This window comes from Pelodiscus sinensis, chromosome Z (assembly GCF_052426305.1).
Source record: "Pelodiscus sinensis isolate ZL-2025 chromosome Z, ASM5242630v1, whole genome shotgun sequence".
Lineage (NCBI taxonomy): Eukaryota > Metazoa > Chordata > Testudines > Trionychidae > Pelodiscus > Pelodiscus sinensis.
This window is the reverse complement of record NC_143085.1, coordinates 5,890,071-5,912,103: the sequence shown is the minus strand read 5'-3', so window position 1 is coordinate 5,912,103 and position 22,033 is coordinate 5,890,071. Positions and strand designations below refer to the sequence as shown.

General features: G+C 46.3%; 1 protein-coding gene across 4 annotated transcripts in view; it reads left to right on the top strand.

Moving 5' to 3' along the window:
• Positions 1-2,044: 2,044 nt before the first annotated feature.
• The window catches only part of LIMK2 (LIM domain kinase 2), a 51,525-nt gene continuing 31,536 nt past the window's right edge, over positions 2,045-22,033 (top strand). The window contains exons 1-2 of one of the 4 annotated variants that reach the window (XM_075898053.2): positions 2,045-2,210; positions 9,878-9,965. In XM_075898053.2, the coding sequence (XP_075754168.1) occupies positions 2,195-2,210; positions 9,878-9,965 (104 nt within the window). In that variant the 5' untranslated portion in view covers positions 2,045-2,194. Of the gene's footprint in view, positions 2,211-9,877; positions 9,966-18,681; positions 19,123-22,033 lie in introns of those variants that run through there. The other 3 variants (XM_075898054.2, XM_075898055.2, XM_075898056.2) reach the window with 3 other exon arrangements.

Here is a 22,033-nt window from a genome sequence, read left to right as displayed (position 1 = left end):
TGGCTGCTGGCACTGCCCCCAAGGACCATTGAATAATCATGTAACTACTAAGAATTGTTGCAGTTACATGATTATTAAACATTTTCTAACATCCCCATTGCATGCTGAACCCCTCAACACCAGCCCCACCCAGAGCATTGATTTAAATGAAGCATGGACATTTTCAGTTTATTTTCCAAAAAACAAAAATTTTGTTAAGCTGAACAACACTAGGTAAATCTTCTAGTGACCTATGGAGGAAGTTTGAAAGAATTTGGTTTGTTTAGTCTGGAAAAGAAAAGACTGAAAGGGGACATGACATAGCTTTCAGATACCTAAAAGGGTGTTACAACTAGGAGGGGACAAAATGTTCTCCTTAACCTCTGAGGATAGGACAAGAAGCAATGGGCTCAAATCGCAGCATGTGAGGTTTAGGTTGGATATTAGGAAAAACTTTCCAACTGGTTAAGCACTGAAATAAATTGCCTACATAGGTTGTGGAATCTCCATCACTGGAGATTTTTAAGAGCAGATTAGATGCCTATCAGGAATGGGGGAGGTTGTGCGTAGGGAACCTTTTTTGCGTTGGGGGCCATTTTTAGCCCCGGGCCTTAGGTTCCCCACTCTTGGTTTAGGTGTTTGGTCCAGGGGACTGGACATGATGCAAGGTCCCTTTCAGTTCTAAGTATTCTATGATCTGTAAGATTAAATTATGCCTCTTTGAATAGAGAAAGTAAAAAAGCAGAGGTTCCTTTACTTCATTCCTTATGTCTTGAAAAAATGTACAGGCAGTTCCTGGGTTACATGGATCCGACTTACATCGGATCCCTACTTAAAAATGGGGTGAGGCAACCCCGCACTAGCCGCTTCCCCCCAGCAGACCAGGGAGACGCGAAGCTAGCGCCTCCCCCCAGCAGACCAGGGAGACGCGGAGTGGCTTTTCTCAGCAGACACCTCAGCTTGAGAATAAAGGACTGAGGGAAGTGAGGTGTGGGAGAATAAAACTGAGCTCTGGAGAAATGTTTGGCTAGAGTTTCCCCTACATTATGTACCAGTTCTGACTTACATACAAATTCAACTTAAGAACAAACCTACAGTCCCTATCTTGTACATAACCCGGGGACTGCGTGTAGTATTAACCTTTTGGAAATCAGGAAGCTCTCTTACACGTGGGGTGAATTTCCTCAAGGAGGGGGACTTGTGAATGGCCTGATTGGAGTTCTGCCTGCATGCCACTGTCATGGTTGAAAGAGTTATGCTATCACTAGGGCTATGTATACACTGCAGGCTTTTTGCACAAGAACAGCTGTTCTTGCACAAAACCTTGCAGAGCAGCTACACTGCACACGTATTCTTGCACAAGTAAGTTTATAGACCAGCATCAGAAAACAGGGTTTCTTCCAGAAGAGTTATTCCTCTTCCCCTGAGGAATAAGCCCTCTTGTGCAAGAGCTCTGCCACAAGAAGGCCATGTAGACAGGCAACATGAATTTCTTGCACAAGAAACCCCTACGGTTAAAACGGCCATCAGAGCTTTCTTGCACAAGAGAAGTCCACACTGGCAAAGACACCTTGTGCAAAAGCACATGGCCGTGTGGATGCGCTCTTGTGGAAGACCCTTTGCACAAGACCTCGTGTGTAAAACAGTTCTTGGGCAAGCAGCCTGCAGTGTAGAAGTAGCCCGAGCAGACCTGAGATTTCAGAGGAACATTAAAAAACAAACAAACCCGCAGGGTAACAGGCTAGGCTGGGGGGGCGGAGTAACCCTGTCAAGGCACCGCACCCCTCCGGGTTAACAACAGGGCGGAACAGGACGGCGCCAAACTTCGGCACCGCAGGCAGCTTGAGCCCCGGCCCCTTGCAGCGGCGTCTGGCTGACGCCCCGCCCCCAGGCCGCCAGCTGCTCTCGCACGTGCGGCGTTCCGGAGGCGCTGGGACTGAGCAGAGCTGAGCTCTGATTGGCCCCCTCCCGAGAAGAGGGCGGGCTGTGGCTCGGAAGTGGCGGGGAGAGTGGGGGGGGGGGGTGAGTTTCTTATCAATGGGCCGGTCGGAGATTGGCCCGTGACCATAAAGAGGCGGCGCTGCCAGGGGTGGGCGGGGCTGTGATTGGCCCGCGGCAGGGAAGGGGCGGGCCCCGCCTCGGGCCAGGTGCATTTGATCCACCCCGCGCCCCGTAGAGGCTGACGTCACAGAAGGCTGGAGACCGGCTGGGGGCGATGGCGGGGTCGCCAGGTGAGGGGCTGAGTTCGGGTCTGGGCGCTTCCCCCGACCGCCTGCAGGGCGCGGCTCCGCCGCCGGGCCGGGCCGCCTGCCTGCTGGGGCCGCTCCCTGGTACCCGCGGGGCGCCGGGCTGCAGCCCCCTCCCCGGCCGAGGGCATCGGCCCCGCCCCCTCTCCAGGGACCGCCCCGCCCCCTCCTCTAGTCCGGCGCCGCCCCGCCCCCTCTCCAGGGACCGCCCCGCCCCCTCTCCAGGGACCGCCCCGCCCTCTCCTCTAGTCCGGCACCGCCCCGCCCCCTCTCCAGGGACCGCCCCCTCCTCTAGTCCGGCCCCGCCCTTCCTCTGGGACTGACACAGCCTTGCTCTCCTGCACCCTGGGGGCTAGCCCCTCCCCTGGACCGGCACAGCCCCGCCCCTCCCCCCCTGCAGTCCGGCACCAACCCCTCCCCTGGGACTGGCAAGCCCTGCACCCTGCAGTCTGGGTTAGCCAGTTCCCTGGAACCTAGTACAGCCTCTTCCTGACCTAGGGACCAGTTACGGGCCAAGCAATTGGTCGTAACTCGGTTTGTTTGTAAGTTGGACCCCATTGAGTTACATGTGACCACGCTGTTCGTAAGCGCGGATCGTGTTTGTAACTTGGGGTCCGCCACTTACAACAGCTTTGGTCGTAACTGTGAACGGTCATAAGTCGGCCGTTTGCAACTTGGGGACCGGCTGTATAGCTTCTGCTCATGTGCTCCCTGCGTGTCCAGCGCCACCTTCATGGCTTGGCGGAGGCAGCCAGTCATGCTATCTGTCTTGAGTGCTGGACTGTAAGGTTTGCTTTTTTCTCTGGCATACTGTTAGCGGGAAGGGGGTGCTGCAATGTAAACAATGTATGGTCCTACAGCACCTTAAAGACCAACAAAATATGTAGATGGTGTCATGAGATCTTTGTGGGCACAGCCCACTTCTTCAGATGAATGGAGTTTATTAAAGGTCCAGTTCCAAAATAAATAGGGCATGGTGGAGGGGAGAAGGAAAAAGGAGGAAAAAAGTTAGGCTTGTTCATGCTACATGAAGCTGGTAAGAACAATTTGCACTTTCTCTAAGTACCCATTGTTTGGTCTGTTAAGTCATTAGGGTGTAGATGGTATAGGATGTAGATGGTAGTGCGCTAGCCAGGTAACATCTTTATGCATACCTTTGTGAAGGTCCTAAACTTGTAAATGAAGTAAAGTTCCAAGGCTTCTCTGTTTTGGGTGGGGGGGAGACTGATTTAGGCTGTGACTGCAGACTAGCAGGGCACAGAAGTCCACATTATTAGGTCATTATTAGGCACAACTGAAAGCTGAGTGTGCTGCTCCGTTAGCTGCTGCATGCAGCATCGTTGATATGTATGTGAATTCAGAGTGACCCTGCTATTTGCAGACTGCATATATTTTAATGTTCACCGGCCTCTGACATCCTTTTCTGGCCAGTGGAATCTGGGCATCAACTTGAAGCTCAATTTGCACTGTTACTTAAGCTGAAAGACTGTAAATGTCTCACTTGATAATGTAACTTTCCTGTTCAATCTCCTCTTGTTTCTTTCATTGGTTATTACAGGTCCCCCTTAGTCTTAAATATTGATCTTTTATAACACTGTTTTCTGAAACTTTAGTGAACTTTTCAGCAGAATTTCCCAACCTGCCTAGTAGGCATATTGTAGATACATTGGCTGTGCAGCACACACAGCAAGCTTGAGAGGGTGATATTCAGTGGTTAATGTGCGTGGTTCCCTGTCCCACTCCTCACTGCTGCCTCTGACACAGAGGCAGCTGCCTGGAGGAGCAGGCGGGAGCTGGTACAAGCCAGCTCCCTGTCTGCACCAGCTCCTGGGGAAGCAAGTGTCCCCTTCTCCCCCCCCTCCCCATGTGTAATTGCTCAAACTTTCAGCAGTTACATGTTTACTTTAATATATGCATGTTAACATCCTTGTCTCTCAGCCAATGTTATGTACTATCAGCATGTACCTCACTTCATGTGCCCTTGCTTTACATGCAGGTTATATTGGTAGGGGAAAAATGAAACAGATTAAAACTGGAGGAATCTGGCAGTCCTATTTGCGAGCAATGGTAAACAAATTGTCTCATGGGCGCCACTCAAAACCCCAATGAGCTGTGTGTGGTCCTCAGGTTGCTCACAGCTGCTTTTAAACTCTTCTCGCTTTGAAAAGTGAGGGGTAGCAGCAATGTTTGTCTGCATCTGTAAAAACAAAAAGTCCCCTTAGCACCTTAGACTAACAGATTTATTAGGGCATAAGCTTCCATGGGTAAAACCCAGTTGGTCTGACTGCATCTTTGTCTAATATCTTTGTCGTTGAGGGCTCTCTCTGTCTTATTATCTGCAAAGGGTACACTTAAGTAATGAGGCATTTCCTTTGCTCATTCATCACAGGGCATTCTTCTTTTCATTGGGGGATTTTGAGTTCAATGGCATACTTTGTTGATTACATACTGTTGTAAGATCAGGGCCTAAGGCATAAACCACCCTGACCATACTTCTGTAGTCTCCTCCATCCTTATTGTTTCCTCATACCTTAGTCAACAAGTGATCACTTCAGTTGAAAATAGAGTTTTTCACTTTTTGCTCTCCTAAATTGTTGTTGCATTCATTACCACAGCAATGCAACATCTGTTTAATGTTCACTTGCTAGGTAAGTGATTACTGAGAACTTAAGTGAATTTGACAAGTCCTGTATGTTACCTCTGGATGACTGTCATTGTTAGTTAACTGCAGTGCAGTAACTTGTGCCTTTAAACTGATTGGGGCAAAGGCTCTTGTGTACAGTATGTTGTATGCTTATGATACTAAACAGAGGGAGATGTATGTAAAGAATCAGTATCTTATGCACAGACTGTTTTGTCCAACAGGAAGTCTAGAGCTAATTCACCTGGCAGTAGTTTGATTATTTTATTTACATTTTTGGGCAAATTGAACAGTTTTGCTTCCTGTCCTCTTGTGCTTGGGAAGTTACACATGCATTCAGGGAATTACCCTGTACTCTGGCACATGCATCAGGGTTACTGGAAATGGAAACGTGCATTCCTGTACTAAGTGTATGAAGCAGAGGCCATGACCTGCTGCTTATTTCTCTTGGATTTTAAATCAGCATGGCTTTTGTGAATTGTGCTGGACTCCAGTACTGTAAGTAGCAGAAAAGGGGCAAAGTAGCTTATGGTACTGAGCCACAGCTAACTGGAGGAAAAATTGATTATTTAATACATATGCAGTTTAGATGAGCTCGATTTAATTTGTATGGAGGATATCAGTTACTTTAGCAAATCCCTTTGTTAGGTTGGGGCTTGTCTATGGCTTGATTACATCATTGTTGTTTGAAAAGTTTAGATGTGTACATGTGTTGATCTCAGCACTGGGGGGTGAGAGACTACTGACTTCCTATCCCTTGCAACTTCCTGTCTCTTCACAAATGCTGAGGATAAGACCAGGAAACGCAAGTTAAATATGTTCATATTTTAAAAGCCCTACATGATGTAGAGATGTTCTTCAGTGAAAGATTCTTCTAAGGGTGCTTGAGGAGAGTACCTGGAACAAATGTTAATCATTATTGAAATCTAATGAATGGCTCATAGAATCAGGCTTTTCTTCTAGTCTTGGCTCTACTCCATTGTAGTGTGCCCTGCCCTGCCTTGCTTTTTCTGTTCTTTCAAGTTCTCTTTGCCACAGGTTGTCAGGATGACTACTCATGGTGCAGTGGAAATGAACTGCTAGTTCCCGAGATGTCGTGAATGCTCTTGAATAAGCAAATTGTTGACCTTTTCATCTGAGGTGTGCAGTATGTGCTACGCCTAGAGGTTCATGACAGGTTATTTAGATTGACCTCTAATAACTGGTGAATGCTTTCTGGTGACTGAAAATCCTCTTAGTTGGGATCCAAAGAACAGGGCTGACAGTGCAATTGAACTGCCTTATCCAATGGACACTCAATAAAGAGGGCCATTATATTTCCCCAAAAAAGTGTATCCGGCTGGTAGACTGGAAAAGTTCAGTTTCCTTCATCATCCCACTGCCACTGTTTCCAGAAGTGCAGCTATTGAGTGTAAGTTTCAAGAGTTGACACTGTTAAGGAAGCTGCAGTGCAGTGTCAGGCACTTTTTTTGTGCAGGCGCTTTTTGTGTTTCTGATCATCCTTTGAACCATTCCCTATGGTGCAGGATATCTTCAGCAGTGTGATACCAAAGTAATTGTTTTTTAAAAGTCATAAAGGAAAGCTGGGACACAGGAAACACAAATCCCGCAATTTTGACTACAGCGTTCAGTTAACATCTTACAATTTCACTGACATGGACCATCTCAGAGTTACTGGGGGGCATTCACCACAGGCTCTTTAAGACCAGGGAACTTTTAGTGTAACTGCAGCTGGACAAGAGGATTGCCAAAGGCTTGACCCTAAAGCAGTTTATTCAGTGATGCCACAACAAGCAGCACACGCTGCATCTGGGCTCATTGGGTGATGCTGTCATTCAAAATGTGACTTTAGACTCTAATCCCATGGCAGCTGGGTTAGTGATTTCCTTCTGCATTTTGTGTAGGGAAACATAGTTCAGTAGACAGAGCATGTTGGGGAATAGCCAGGGTTCTCCTCTCAAGTGCTGCCACTGATCTGTGGCCTTGTGCAACTGCTTTCCTATCTCTGCCTCTGGTTCTACATCTTTAAAATGAGGGTACTTCTACAGGAGCTGTCTAGTCAGTGCTTTCAGACTTAGGAGCTATGAAATGGCTACATATAATCCTGGTTTTGTTCATTCTCGTTCTCGACAAGCATTTGTTGAAGTGGGTGGGAATTATGAGTTTGATATAATAGCTTCATTTGCATCTCAGACCTTGATGTTGGAGAACCAGGCAGGATGACAAGATAAGGAAATAAACCTTGGCTTCCTGGGGCTGTTTTTGAAAAGTTGTTAATCCTGGAGCGCCCAAATGTGTTCTCCTTTCAACACTAGACAAAGGTATGACTAGCTCCAGCAGACACACTAGAGGAGAAAAGTAACTTAGGAGCCCTGTTCTGCTTGGCCTGGCTACCCAAACATTAGCAATGTAAAGGGTTAATTTACACCTCACCCTTAATAGGTGAGGCTTACTAGTTTTAGTTAACTGGTAGGGCCTGAAGTAGGAATGTTAAATATAGGTTCACTGAATAGTCGAGTAACCTCATTCATTCTTATCAGTTAGTTGACTATTCTGTAGTCTCTGGGTATGAGGATGGCAGCCAGTGCGCTCGGTTTCTGCTCCCGAGGCATCCCCTGCCCCTCCTTGCAGGGTGCCAGGCAGGAGCTGGACCATGAGGAGAGCCGGTTTAAAAACCAGCTCCCCTCTCAGACTAGCTGCCTGTCGCCCAGTGCTGCTGCCTCTGTTATAGAGGCAGCAGTGCAGGGTGGCAGCAGCCCCTGTCCTGGGAGGGAAATGAGTGTAGTCTATGGCATTAACCTATAATCTTTTGCTTATTGGTTAATTGAATACACTATTACATCCCTAGTCTGGAGCAGCTCCCTGCCTGCCCTGGGCAGGGGCTGCTGTAGCACCACAGGGCCTGACAGATCAGCCCCAGTCCATGGACAGCCTGGCCAGATCCTCCACCCCCTGGATTTCAGGCATTTCTTTCCAGGCTATGCAGTGAAGAATAGGTACCATGTGGAGTGTGTGTGTTCTTACACCCAGGATCCTTCTCAAATACAGCATCCCGAAGATTTGGAAAACAAAACCTGTAAATAGATGCACGTGCATCCTATTTTCTAGTCCTCTGAGTCCATCAGCAGTGATTAGTGCTGTGTCTGGTGCTGGGGGTTCCTGAGTGAGATCTTAGCTCCTGTATCTTGAGCAAACCACAAGCCTTGCGCTCATCCGAGCCAAGGGAAAATTAACTAACTGAGCAGAAGCTCTGTTTTCCTAGGCCACACACACACACAAAGGGTTGTAGCAGTGGAAAGCCATTTGGAAATGCCTTTTGCTACTCAGGGAGCCGTTGCCGATATCAGTGCTGTAACCTGCCCAGTTCTGGTTTGCTGCAGACACTTAGTGCTAGCAGGTGACCCTGAATAGGAGCAGTCTCTTGTTACGGAGTTGCTGATGGGGCTGACTGAGCTATTGTCAGGCTCTACTCTTCTCTGAAACTGCCTGCTCATAAATTGAAAGTCTGGCCTTTCGATCGATGTTGCTCAATGCGTTTTGAGTTCCTCCTTTTGTCGTGTCACTTTTGTTCAATTGAAGTTGCAAGGAACTTTGGATGGAAAAAGATGCGTTTTGGCAACTGACCTGCTATGTGACTTGCCCGTCTACACTCATGACACCCATCTTTGCTCTCACTTCCCAATTCTTTGTGCCTTTCAGAGCCATAGTCTTTCAGGCCATAAGTGACAACCGTGATACTATATTGTCTGTCCTCCAACACATTGAAGACCACACGACTCAGTCTACTTCACTTCTCATGTTAAAATGCATATATTTGTGTGAATGTGTAACCGCTGAAATTTGTAGTGGTTGCATGTTTACACACAAGGAGCGCCAGTGCTTGCCTGCCATCCCCTCACCACTTGCAGCTGCCTCTGACGGACACAGACACAGACACCTGGCGGGGGGGAAGGGAGCAGTTAACATGGGATGTTAACCGTGTACACAATTCCTATTCCTAGCTTCATGATGTGCTGCACTCTGTACTTCAAATAGTCTGCCTTCATAGGCCAGGTGTGCTCTCCCCCCTCCTTAAAATCCTTCTGTTGTCGAAGCTTGTAAACTCCTTGAACTTAGCATATCTGTGTAAAGTATCATGGCAATTCTAAGAGGCCTTAACATTCTCCTACGAGTTTCTAACTTCTGAAAATCTGCAACCCCCGGAAACAGTAAGCCTGTAAGTCATTCCTCTTTTCTAAAACCCAGTTGCTGATTTCAAGTGGAACTGGTTTCATTAGGCCCTGTAAGTGATTGGTGGTAATGAGATACTGTGCATGAAGTAATATCTTTTTATTGGACCACCTGCTGCTGATGAAAGATCAATGTCACTTCCTGAGGAAGAGCACTCTGTAGCCGAAATTTTTTTCACCAGCAGAAGTTGGTCCATTAAAAATGTTATCTCAACTATCTGTCTTTATGGTAATGAGTGAGCTGACTGGCTGTAAAAGCTATTCTCCTGTAAACAAGCCTCTTCTTTTTATCTTTTTCTAGTTAGATGAGTTGTATAAATCTTCAGTGTCACCAGCATGTAGAAAACGCTAGCTTGGCTGCTATACTGGCCTAACATATAGTACTTCTGAGCAATAGCTGAAATACTAAAAACTGTTTGTCCTTGTCACTTCTGTGCATGTGAATAAGGCAGCCAAGAGTGACTGCTTGATTTATTTTGCTTATAGTGCTACTTTATACTGCAGAGCACAGTTACACTGGTGGCCATTAAAGAGCAGCATGCAAGTCTTTGAACAAAAATGCGTGCTAGTGTGTTCAGGTTCCAGATGGAAATGCTCCCCATTTTCTAGGCCTGGTTGTTAGAGCCATTGTCTCTTACTCTTCTGTCCCTGGGGATGATGACACTAAACATAGAACAGTCCCTGAGTCACAACAGAGATTGTGGGAATTGTTGCCTAGGGAGCATGGAGGGAGCATGTGCTGTTGGGGAGCCACTCTAATAACCTTCTGCTTTTGTGTGTAGGTGAGGAGGCCTGGAGATGTCGGGCTGCTGCTACTGATCAGCGACTGTACAGGACCGTGAATGAACCCTGGCACAGCTCCTGCTTCCAGTAGGTTCAATCTGGCCTATTTTTAGATGTGACTCTTTCCCTGTGTTGTTCCACCAATGTGTTTAGCCTGTACTGCGAGGGTCACCACTTACAGGCGAAGGTGGCGGTAACTTGGGGAAAATCTTAGAGTGATTGTACACCACCTCACCACTATATCCCAATGCTAGGACTTTGAAATTAGGTTGCAGTTTGACTTTGTTTGGGGAAGTACTGCTTACTTCATGCACAGGAATAAACAATGAGAACACTGATTTAGTGCTGGTTGCAGATAGGTGAGAGGCTGCATATTTCTCTCCAGCCACATCCCAGGACACTGTCCAGTGAACTAGTTGGAATGGCCATGGTGTTCTCTTTACCATAGGTGTATGGCATGGGGGGAGGGATGCTGATGTGTAGGCAGGTCTTGAGTTCCCTTTCTCCCTGTCTCTGGCTACGTTGCTCACAGTAGAGAGAAGAGACCTTTGAAATCCTCTGCTCCTTGGCAGCAGGACTTCATGCATGTCATTTGCCCCATGAGCAATATATCTAATTCTTACTATGCTGACTGTGTTTTTCTAGGGGGTCTCTGATTCTGATCCTCTGCCACTTCTGCTAACTCAATATGAGTAGCAGTTGTATAACAGCTTCTTAAGGTTCTAGTTTATCTTGCTTTTTCCCTTCATCCCTGCTTATTTTGGTTGTACCGGGGGGGGGGGGGGGGGGGGGGTCTGCTTGCGTGAGCTGGGTGATAGCTGCCATGAGAAGTGTCTATTGAATTGTTTACTGAACTTTTCTTTAAAGATTGTCAACGATCCCACATGCTGGTTACTTGTGTATAGAAAAACGTGTTGGGCTACCGAAATGTTTCTAGATCTGACAGAACTGTAATCATACCGTTTAGACTGTCTCCTCCTCCAGCTTGCAAATATCAAACTGATATTTCACCACTGAACCCTACCTCTGCAGGGCTAGAGTACTTGACAATGTACACATCACAGAACTGTCTTCTCTTCCCCATACTCAGACAATCTTGGGGGATAAGCACTCAGGTTTCCTTTCTCCCAGACCCTGCCAACTTGGTATCCGTCAAACTCTGGTGTTCATGACCATACTGACCACCATCACAGAGCAGCCTTCCCTGCCTGTAGGGCTCCCTTTGAGTAAACGAACTTGTCTCCGCTTTTTATGCGGTGTGACTTTTCAGGCTACCGATGCCAGGCATAGGGCAGCTTTCAAATGCTGTAGTAACAATGGATTTGACTTGAGTGGATTGGGGACCATATGGACTCATAGTGAGCTGACTGAGTCAGATCCTCCTTTGAGAAACCTGTGCAGCCCACACGGGCTTGACATGTGGGTGAGGGTGGGATGTAGTGCTGTCTACTCTGGGGCTGTTGGGGCAACTGCCCCGGGCCTGGTGATTCAAAAGAGCCTGGAGCTCCAGGATGCTGCAGCTGTGATAGGTCTTTAATTTGCTGTCAGCCCCAGGCAATGCATTCCAGGTGGGGTGAAGGGCTGGCTGGGTGGGTAGGACGGGGTGGGGTGTGCTGAGGACTTCCTGCCAGCAGCCCCACCCCTTCTGCCCAAGACCCTGCCCCTCCTGGGAGTGTGGAGCAACCCTTTGCCCTCCCAACACCTTCCTTGCTAAGGGTCCTGGCAGTTGGTGTCCCTATGTGCAAGCTTGCATTTCCTGGTGAAGAGTCTAGTCCACCATATCCGATGCCAAACTCCCTGTCCTGTGACATGCATCAGATCACCTAGTCTAACTGATGTGCTTCCCTGACTGGCTGCAATGCTTGGTTGAACTGCTATGCTGAACACACTGAGCAACTACAGCAAAGGAAACTGCCTTTCTCTCTCTTCTTGTTCCAAGGTGGGGCTATGCACTGAAACAACAAGTTCCAGGATTAATTGACCGACTCGCCCTTTCTCTTTTCACTCTGGCGCTGGGCTTGTCTGTAATCTTGTGCTTCATGTTCCAATGCCAAACTTTAAAAGGCCTCTAACGGGTAGGAAGCCTCTGGTGGCTGAGTTCCGGCTGCTCTTGTGGAGAGCTGTTTACAGGCTTCCTGTGGATTAGCTGACTTTTTCGCCTGGCCATAATGCAGATTGGCGCTGCTCCAGGCTGGCTAGCTTTGTTTATCCTCAGCCTGGCTAGTGTTCTCACACGTCAAGCTGGTAATGGCATCTCTCTGAGGATTTTAACTTTGTCACTTCCCTCCTTCTTCCTTGAATAGCATGTACTGCCTTTGTCCATGGATTCTGAATCTTCTGTATGGCTGTAGTGCAGGGGTGGGGAACCTAAGGCCAGGGGCTGAATGGCCCTCGGCTTGCCTGGATCTGACCCCCGAGGCTTGGAGCTCCCCCAGCATTGCGGAGCTCATGGTGGTACTCCAGCCCCCCTCCAGCAGGGCTGGAGTACACAGTCTACTAGTCTGGGCCCCTCTAGGCTCTGGTGTGTGGAGAGTGTCTTTCCCCTTCTGAGTTGGGGGCCATGTGAATGGGGTGTCTCTAACTTTTGCAGCCCCTGCCTGTTGCTTTTGTGGGTCAGTGGCCCCCAACCTAAAAAGCCCTTTTCCCCAGTTGTAGAGGAAAGTTCCATTTGACACATACCTTGGACATCTTAAATTGTCTGACTTGTTAGTGCTTTGACTTTGAATCTGTTGCCTCTCTAAAGAATATCTGCAGATAAAGCCTGTGACATACCTCCTCAGTCTCCGCTGCAGACAGCTGTATCTGGGGGTGCCACTGGCCACATGACTTCCCCCAGCCTAGGAAATGGCCAGGACATCACCCCTTCTGCTCTCACTCTGCCCCTCCTTCCCACCTTCTCCTGCTCCTCCCCCCCTCCCCCCCCCCCCAAAGAGGCAGCTCAGGGGACTAGCAGGGGATCTGGCTTTATTCCTAGCGTGGCTTTATTCCTAGGTATATCCTTAAGGCAGACTGTCTACCTACTGATAAAACTACAAATAAGACTTAAGACTACTGATCACATATGCCAATTACTTGATGCCAGTTTCTCTTCCTTGTTCCTGGCTGAAAAAATCAAATTAAAGTGAAACTGCATTGCTGATACTGATCTTCTGTATAAACAAGATTTGGTATAGGAGTACTGCATGAGTTGGAATTAGGTGATCAGGAAAGGGGGCAGAGGTGAGAGACGGTGGTGAGCTAGGGAGCTGAAATGACTTTTTTTTTTTATTCTAGCTCTTTCAAAGCACAGTGCCCCTTCTGTGGCTATGGCCTCTGACTCAGGAAGGTTCAGGGTGGAGGGGAAACCCCTAGCATTGTTTTCATAGTTGTTTCCATATCTTAATGCTGTTTACTTGTGAGGACCGTGACACACCTCTATGACCATGTGGAGGAGGAGTATTTTGTAACCTCACTTCTTGAGTGGGTGTCTGGTGGTTGCCTCCCTTATACTTTATAGCTGTCCTTGCAGCCGTGTGCCGTTGCATCATTCCTGATAGGCATGTTAAATATCCGTTAATAGAATAGTCAAGTAACCTCATGAATTCTTATCTTTACTTGACCATTCTATAATTCCCGGGATGGGGCTGTCAGTTAGCACATTCTGGCTGCACTCTTAAGCAGCCTCCTGCCAATCTGTGCTGCTGCCTCGATCCTGTAGAAACAGGAAGACGCTACTGCACCGTGGAGGTGGATACTTACATCTTTGCAAAAAATTGGTTTAGGGTTCCATATTTACCAAGAAATCTGCTTGTCACTCCACTGACATATGGTCAAATAGATGTTTAAATTTTGCATGAACATGCCTGGAAACAGTTCCCGGGCCAAAGTGCTACTGTTTTGCGAGATGAAGATGTAAGCTAAAGAATACAGAAGTGCCATTTAAGATGTGGGACAGATCCAACACGTCTGCCTTTGTTTTTGCTGTTCACTTGTGAATACTGCCAAGCTTTTATGTGCTGCAGATACATTTGGGGCTAAGATTCATGATGTTGTTTGTAATGCAAGGCCATTACAAAGTGCATCATTTTTCATCTTTTCCCATGTCTTGTTCTGTTTTTTCCTCTCTCCCCTCCCCCTGCTCACACGCCCTCCCCGATTCTAGCAGTTACAGTAAGTGCTTGGTTGAGTTCCAGGGGTGAATAGGTCAGTGTTTTATCTGCTCATCCTACAACCTCACTGAAGCGTTGTGGCTTTAGAGAGGTCTCCTCAATGGATGAGGTGTTTAGCTGTCAAATCTCACTCTGGCTATTTGATTTAGAGGGAAACTGTTCCTAAGTGCTTGTTTGCCCACAGGTCACTCTGAGTTTTCATAGGGGTTAAAAAAACAAACAAACAATGAAGCACTTAGCAGGTGTAGGTCTGTGTTATGAATAGTTAGAATTCCTCTGGGAGGGTACAGCTGCTGCAGGATCTCAAAGGCTATTCTATATAAAGTAAGTTGGATGTTTTAGTCTGAGCTTTTATTTTTGTCTACTTCTTTGTCCTCCAGGGCAGCAAAATTATCAAAGTAATTACAGGAGGCCCCTGAGATGCAACCGCCCAAATTACGACCCCTCCCCCCGCATTTACAACCATTTTTGTAAGTAAGGGGCCAAACCCCCCCCAACTTTTGTCCTTAGCCCTCATTTATGACCTGTTGTCAATGAGGGTTGGAGTTACGACGCCCTTGAATTGCTACACTTCCCCTGGAACCAATCATGTTGCAAGTTGGGGACCTCCTGTACTTAATGTGCCCAAAGTGTGCATTGAGGTTTACAAGTAAATGAGACAAATAAGCAAAAATGCTAATAGGATGACTTAGAAGCATAAGATTATCAACATAGAAAAATGTAATTTGAGTGGAAGGACTTAGCTCACCAGTGTGCTGAAAAGCATGGGAGGCATAAGGTTGCTTGAAGAACTTAATCTAAATAAACTTAAACAGTGGTCCTGTAGCACCTTAGGCTGCGTCTAGACGACATCTCTTTTTTTGTAAAGGGATGTAAATTAGGCACATTGATATCGCAAATGAAGCTGCAATTTGAATTTCCTGTGCTTCATTTGCATAATGGCGGCCACTGCTTTGCTTGAAACGGGGCTTTTTTGGAAAAAAAAAAAGTAGTTTAGATGGGGCATTTTCAACAGAAATGCCCCGTTTTTTGAAAGGTCCTGTACTACTCACATTTTTTGTAAGCGGGCAGCCCGTGAGCCTAGGCAAGCTATGCAGCTGCCTAGTGCTCCGCTGTCCCAGGTGCCCAATGATGACGTCACAGGGCACTGGGGTGCCCTGTGATGGTGTCATGGCCATTGACAGCCATTCAGGCAGGGGCACCGATTGCACCGCCCCACCTAGGGCACCAGCTGCCGCAGCCGGCCTCAGACTGCTCCTGTTTGTAAGTGCGTAAGGGGCTGGAACCCCCCGACTTACATTGTCAGCCTGCATTTACAACGATGCAGAGGAGTACAGGATCTTTCAAAACGGGGCATTTCTGTTGAAAATGCCGCATCTAAACTGCCAGGTGTTTTTTCGGAAGCCCCATTTTGGGGGAAAAAAGCAGCGGCTGCCACCATGCAAATAAAGCGCAGGGAAATTCAAATCCCAGCTTCATTTGCATTATCGACGTGCCTAATTTACATCCCTTTACCGAAAAAGGGATATAGCCTAGATGTAGCCTTACTGACTAACAAATATATTAAATAGTTTCATGAGCGCAACCCACATCCAAAGTGGGTTGTGCCAACCAAAGCTCATGATACTATTTATATATTTGTTAGTCTCTAAGGTGCTACGGGACCATTGTCTAACTTAAACAACCAACCCGGCTACCTCTCTGAGACTTTTACTCTAAATAGATAAAAGCTATGGGTTGGGAAGCCACCAAAGTACAGGGAAGTTAATGCCCATCTTGTTACCAGAAATAGGCACGGTTTACAAAAGATTTTCTGTTCCCAGAGACACTTCTAATAGACCATTACAGAATTGCTCTTTTCTTAGCATACTAATAAATCCATTCAGGAAGCTGTGAAGCCTCCTTGAATGAGGCAGGTGTGCCATACTGGTGAGAGGGGTCTGCTTTGTATTTCGGACGTTCATTCCTAAAGCATCACAGTTCTCTGAGTACTCCTGTGAGTAGTTGTCACTCTCCTGGCTTGAGACAACATTATGGCTTTAGGTTAGAAGCAATAGACACAGACCTATAAACATGCAGTACTTTCCTTTCCATTTTTGTACAGTTGGAGAGACCTCTCAGCTTGCAGGAGTTTGACTTGGAGATGTATATTAATCAGTAATTCAGTAGCTGATCACTGATCAGACCTTTCATTATACCATATGACCCTTGCTAGCCACATCTTTGTGTTGTCAATGCCTTGGAAGTACAAGGAGGCATTGGGTTTTCATTAGGCTACTTAAAGTGCCTCCAGTCTGAGACACGAGACTCTCTCCTTCTCCATTGCCCCTATAGATGCCAAACCTGATTAGAGCACCTCCTCCCCCAGTTCTACCATTCACATGAATGAACTGAAGTGCCCTGCGCTTCTGTGCATGAAGAGCAATTCACATGTCTTATAGGCCAGTGGAAATGCTGAAGAGTCTTAATCCATGCATGGGCTCTCTGCCATCCCTGGTATCTAACATGCGACTTGAAAACCCCAGAGCATTTTAGAATGGGCACCATGTAATGCTTGCCATTCAGAGCCCTTGGGGTTCTATCATGCATGCAGCTTGTTTTAAATGTACCAGGACAGTTATTTTGCATTTTAAAATAAAAAAAATCCCCTGAAATATAAAAATCTGATTTCCTAAATCTGAAATGAGCCAGTGCAGAATCTGGAAAGATTTAAAGTGTAAAGGAATGTTTCCCTTTTACCTGTCAAGGCGAGAGATCAGGCTACTTTATTTCTCATGCAACAGTTAATGTCAAATGTCTATGCATCATAAAGAAAGCAGTCCCTGTTGTTGCAAGTTTGCTGGTGCAGTCTGTCCCCAAATCTTGCAGAGGAAACACAGAATTCATGACCACTTGCCAAAATGAGATTAAAAGATAGGATTTGCATTTTGCAAACACACACTAAGGCCACCTATGTATAATATTTAGGATCTTAAATAGTCCTGTCCTTTTTTTTAATTGACCTCAATTGTGCGTTTAAATGCACAAGTTGGGAATGTTGGCTCCTGCCACAAGCCGCTAAACCAGTATTTCCCAATTTTATTTGGCCATGGAAACCCTAGGGCCCCACTGCATTTAGTTGGGCCAAAAAAAAAAAATCCCAGCTACTGCGATTCCCACCGCTGCTCTGTCTCTTTAAGACGGGGCAGGGGAGTGTCAGCTCTTCATGGAACCCTTGCTTTTGTTTAGTGGAACCCCAACTGGGAAACACTGCTTGGTAGGCAACATAATCTACTTGTGGGAATGTTAACTTTGGAGTTTCTTGACTCTTGAGTGCAACTTGTTTGTTGAGCAGAGCAGTGTCTCCAAAGTTAGTTGGGAAGATGCTTTTCATGGTTTATTCATCAGATTTCAAGTCTGGTGTCTCTGGCCAGGAGTCCTGATCTAAAACTTGAGACCTGTAATAAACAGATTAGCACTTCTTTGAGAAGCCTTTTTATCAAAGCTGTAATGTTCATAATTGGGTGATGAAAAACAATTGAGATGGGAAGTAACTTAGGGTTCAGGAAATTCTGTGGGTGGAGAGTAACTTCTGCTGCCTGATGGCCAGGACTTGCTTCAAAAGTAGAATTTAGTTTCTTGATGTTTCCTGTTTTAACTAGAAGATTGAATATACATCCCTTGGATTTAAAGAATCTCCAAACAAAACCCATTCCTAGGTGCTTAGCTGTCTGGCTGGCTTTCGTTACTTTGAGCTTTATCTTCTGGCTGCTTTCACAAACTAGTTGGCTGCTTAAGCCATCTCTGGATCAAATCTTCAAAGGTCTTGTCTGAAGAACTGAGATTTATGGGGTCACCTGAACTGTAGAGGGAGTTTGGTGCATGACAGCAGCATTACAGGGGGGGCTGTTTCTGTCAGGAGGCAAAATGCAGTGGGAGATGGGGCTGTTCATAGAATTGGCATCATCATGGAAAAGTGGTGTGGCTTTCGTAGTGAGGGGCATGAGGGATGTGAGCACTGGCCCACTTTTAGCACGCAGCATATGGGGAATGTGGGAGAAAGGAGCACATTCCTAGACACAGACTCACAGCAGTGCTGTTTCCAGTGAAGCTGTGTGAACTGTCGGAATGAATTAGACCTGCATCAGAATTGATGGCTGCATCAGGCTGCACAGCCCTCATTGTCTCTGCACTGAGTCTGTTAAAAATCAAACTCAGGGGGAGAAATGGGACAGTTTCAGGCTCCGAAGCTGTTGGACCTTTTCTCATAGTTAATTGTTGTGCTAGCAATGTTACATTCCATGCTGCCACATAGAAGCTGGCCTGAGGCAGCCAAGCGGGGTGGATTATTGTTCCTCGGAGTGAAGGGCGCCGTGCAGGCAGGTTGGAGGGACTGTAAAAATAGTAGAATGCATTCTACAGTGGTGAGCTTTTATCCGGCATCCAAGGCTAAGCTCTCTGCCCCGCTTGACTTCAGTACCATTACTGTGTTGCGAGAGGTGCTTTTGTGTTCGTGCACTTGACTGTTATTGCAACAGGAGTATCTACCTTTTCCAGGTGCTTGTCACCACACAGCTTCCCTTTGGAGTTGGAATCACAGCTCCACCCCTTGTGAAAGCGTCTGCTTCCTGAATACTTCTAACCACTGAACTGTATGTTCTTTTTTTTTCCCTAAGGATGACTCCTCCCCTCCCACCCTCAGAGGTGGAACCAGAGAAGAAAAACTAACGTGACAGTTGTTAGCTCTTGCAAACTCCACCAGCGCCTGCACAAGAATGTCTGAGTCTTAGCCAGGCGTTAGTGGGTTACCTTGTCCCACCCAAGGGTATAATCGCTGCTGAGCGGAGAGAGTGAAGGGGAGGGTGACAGCCATGGGAGCCAGGAAGGAGCTGAAACTGAGTGGCGAAGAGACCTGGCACTCCTTAGGCCGTTCCAGAGGAGGGTGAGGAGTCTGAATTAGCACAAGGGGAAGTGAAGCCTTGCAGCTGCCATGCTGGCCCAGTGGAGTTGTTTAGAGGCTGTTGGACAGGTTTGTGACCGAGCCAGTTTATCCAGTGCTTGAAGATGGGAAGCTACTTGTCTGGCCCCACTTATTTCACTCCCAAGGATCCCTTCCGGTAAGTGTTGCTTCCAGAGTGATTTCCCTCCGGGTCTTGGTCCCACTGGGCATCCTATAACTCTCCGGGATGGCTTGTGTTGGAGGTTCTCGGAGTGTGCTCGTTGTTGGGGGAGCAGGAGGCCTGAATATGGGAGCACTGTGAACCGGCGGGGACTGGGCTGCGTGCTTGAAAACTAATCTGTATCCATGTTCTTATTGATAAGAGGGTGTGGCGTGTGTGCCTAGCTGTTCAGGAGTGCCTGTGCCTATGTGCGCATCCTGTGTGCACTGGAAGATTCCCTTTCAGATTCCAGCCCTCCTCTTCTTCTGCTTCACTGCCTCCCTTGCAGCGGCCAGGAAGAAGAGGGTTTTATAGAAAGCTCCTGGTGCTTAGGAAGGGAGACAGTGTTTCCAGGGGAGTGCTACATGCTCCTTATAGCAGGGCATTTGGGAAGATGACATAATCCATAGGCAGCAGGGTGTGACCATAGTGAATGAATTAAATCAAGTTAGCTTGATTATCAAGTTAGCTAAACCAGGGTGGAACCAGACTGCTGGCACTAAACATTTAAAAACTGCTCTACAGCCTTTTTAACTAAGAGCTGGGGGAAGGCCGATTGGTGTGGAGAAGCACTTAAGTCTGATGGAGACTTCTTTTAGAGGAGAATCCATTGATAGAGATTCTCTAGGCTGTAGTCAGAAAGAGGGGAGAGGACAAACCATGGGCCAGAGCAGACAGACAACTGCATATAAAGGAATCCAATGCATCAGGGAAGGGCAGACAAATAAACAGTAGCAATTTTTTCTAAAGTGCTTCTACACAAATGCTAGGAGTCTTGACTAATAAGATGGGTGAACTAGAGTACCTTGTCTTAAAGGAAGAGATTGACATAATAGGTGTAACTGAAACCTGGTGGAATGAGGAAAATCTGTGGGATATAATCATACCAGGATATAAAATATATCGGAAAGCTAGAGCAGGCCATGTGGGTGGTGGAGTGGCACTCTTATGTGAAAGATAACGTGGAATCAAATGAAATAATCTCAAATGAATCCACATGTTCAATAGAATCGCTATGGATAGTAATTCCATGCTCCAATATTAAGAATTTAGCAGTAGGGATATATTATTGACCACCTGACCAGGACCGTGATACTGACATTGAAATGCTGAGGGAGATTAGAGAGGCTACCAAAATAAAAAATTCTAATGGGAATTTCAATTATCCCCATATTGACTGTGTACATGTCTCCTCAGGAAGAGAAGCAGTGATTAAAATTTCTCAATGGCTTAAATGACTGCTTCTTGGAGAACAGGTACAGGAGCCCACAAGGGGAGAGGCAATTCTCGATTTAGTCCTGAGTGGAGCGCAGGATCAGGTCCAGGAAATAACCGTTACAGGACCACTTGGGAATAGTGACCATAATAGAATAACATTCCTGTGGTGGGAAGAACACCTCAGCAGTCCAGCACTCTGGTATTTAATTTCAAAAAGGGGAATTACACAAAAATGAGGAGGTTAGTTAAACATTTTGCTATTTCTTTGAGGTTTTTGGCTAGCTGTTCCTCAATCTTTTTTGCTTTTCTTATTACATTTTTAAACTTGATTTGACAGTGTTTATGTTCCTTTCTATTTATCTCACAAGGATTGGCCTTCCACTTCTTGAAAGATGCCTTTTTGTCCCTCACTGCTTCTTTTACATGGTGGCTAAGCCACGATAACTCTTTTCGGTCTCTTGCTATGTTTAATTTGGGGTATACATTTAAGTTGGGCCTCTATTATGGTGTCTTTAAAAAAAGTTTCCATGCAGCTTGTAGAGATTTGGCTCTAGTCATTGTGCCTTTTAATTTCTGTTTAAGTGCATTAGAAGTAGGAAGCCTGCTAAAAAATCAGTGGTTCCCCTAGACGATGGAGATATAAAAGGAGCAGTCAAGGACGATAAAGCCATTGCAGAGAAACTAAATGATTTCTTTGATTCAGTCTTTTCGGTTGAGGATGTTAGGGAGATTCCCAAATCTGCACCGTCCTTTGTGGGTGATGAATCTGAGGAACTGTCCTGGATTGAGGTGTCATTAGAGGATGTTTTGGAACAAATAGAAAAACTTAACGTTAACAAATCACCGGGACCAGATTGCATTGATCCAAGGGTTCTAAACTCAAATGGGAAATTGCTGAACTATATCTGTGGTTTGTAACCTATCCTTTAAATCGGCTTCTGTACCTAATGACTGGAAGGTAGCCAGCGTGACACCAATATTTAAAAAGGGCTCTAGAGGTGATCCTGGCAATTACAGACCATTACGTCTAACTTCAGTACAGGACAAATTAGTCGAAACAATAGTAAAGAATAAAATTGTCAGGCACGTAGAAGAACGTAATTTGGTGGACAAAAGTCAACATGGCTTCTGTAAAGGGAAATCCTGTCTTACTAATCTATTAGAGTTCTTTGAAGGGGTTAACAAACGTGCTAGACAAGGGGGATCCAGTAGATATAGTATAGTTAGATTTTCAGAGAGCCTTTGACAAGATCCCTCACCAAAGGCTCTTGTGTAAATGACATTGTCATGGGAGAGGAGGGAAGGTCTTTTCATGGATTGTTTCCTGTCTTTTAACCAGTTCTCAAAGGGTAGGAATAAATGGTAAATTGTCAGAATGGAGAGGGGTAACTAGTGGTGTCCCCCAAGAGTCAGTCCTAGGACCAATCCTATTCAACTTATTCATAAATGATCTGGAGAAAGGGATAAGCAGTGAGGTGGTAAAGTTTGCGGATGACACTAAACTGTTTAAGATAGTCAGACAGAAGCAGACTGTGAAGAACTTCAAAAAGATCTCACCAAACTGAGTGTTTGGGCAACAAAATGGCAAATGGTAAAGCAATGCACATCGGGGGAAAATAACCCCAACTATATGTACAGTATCATGGGGGCT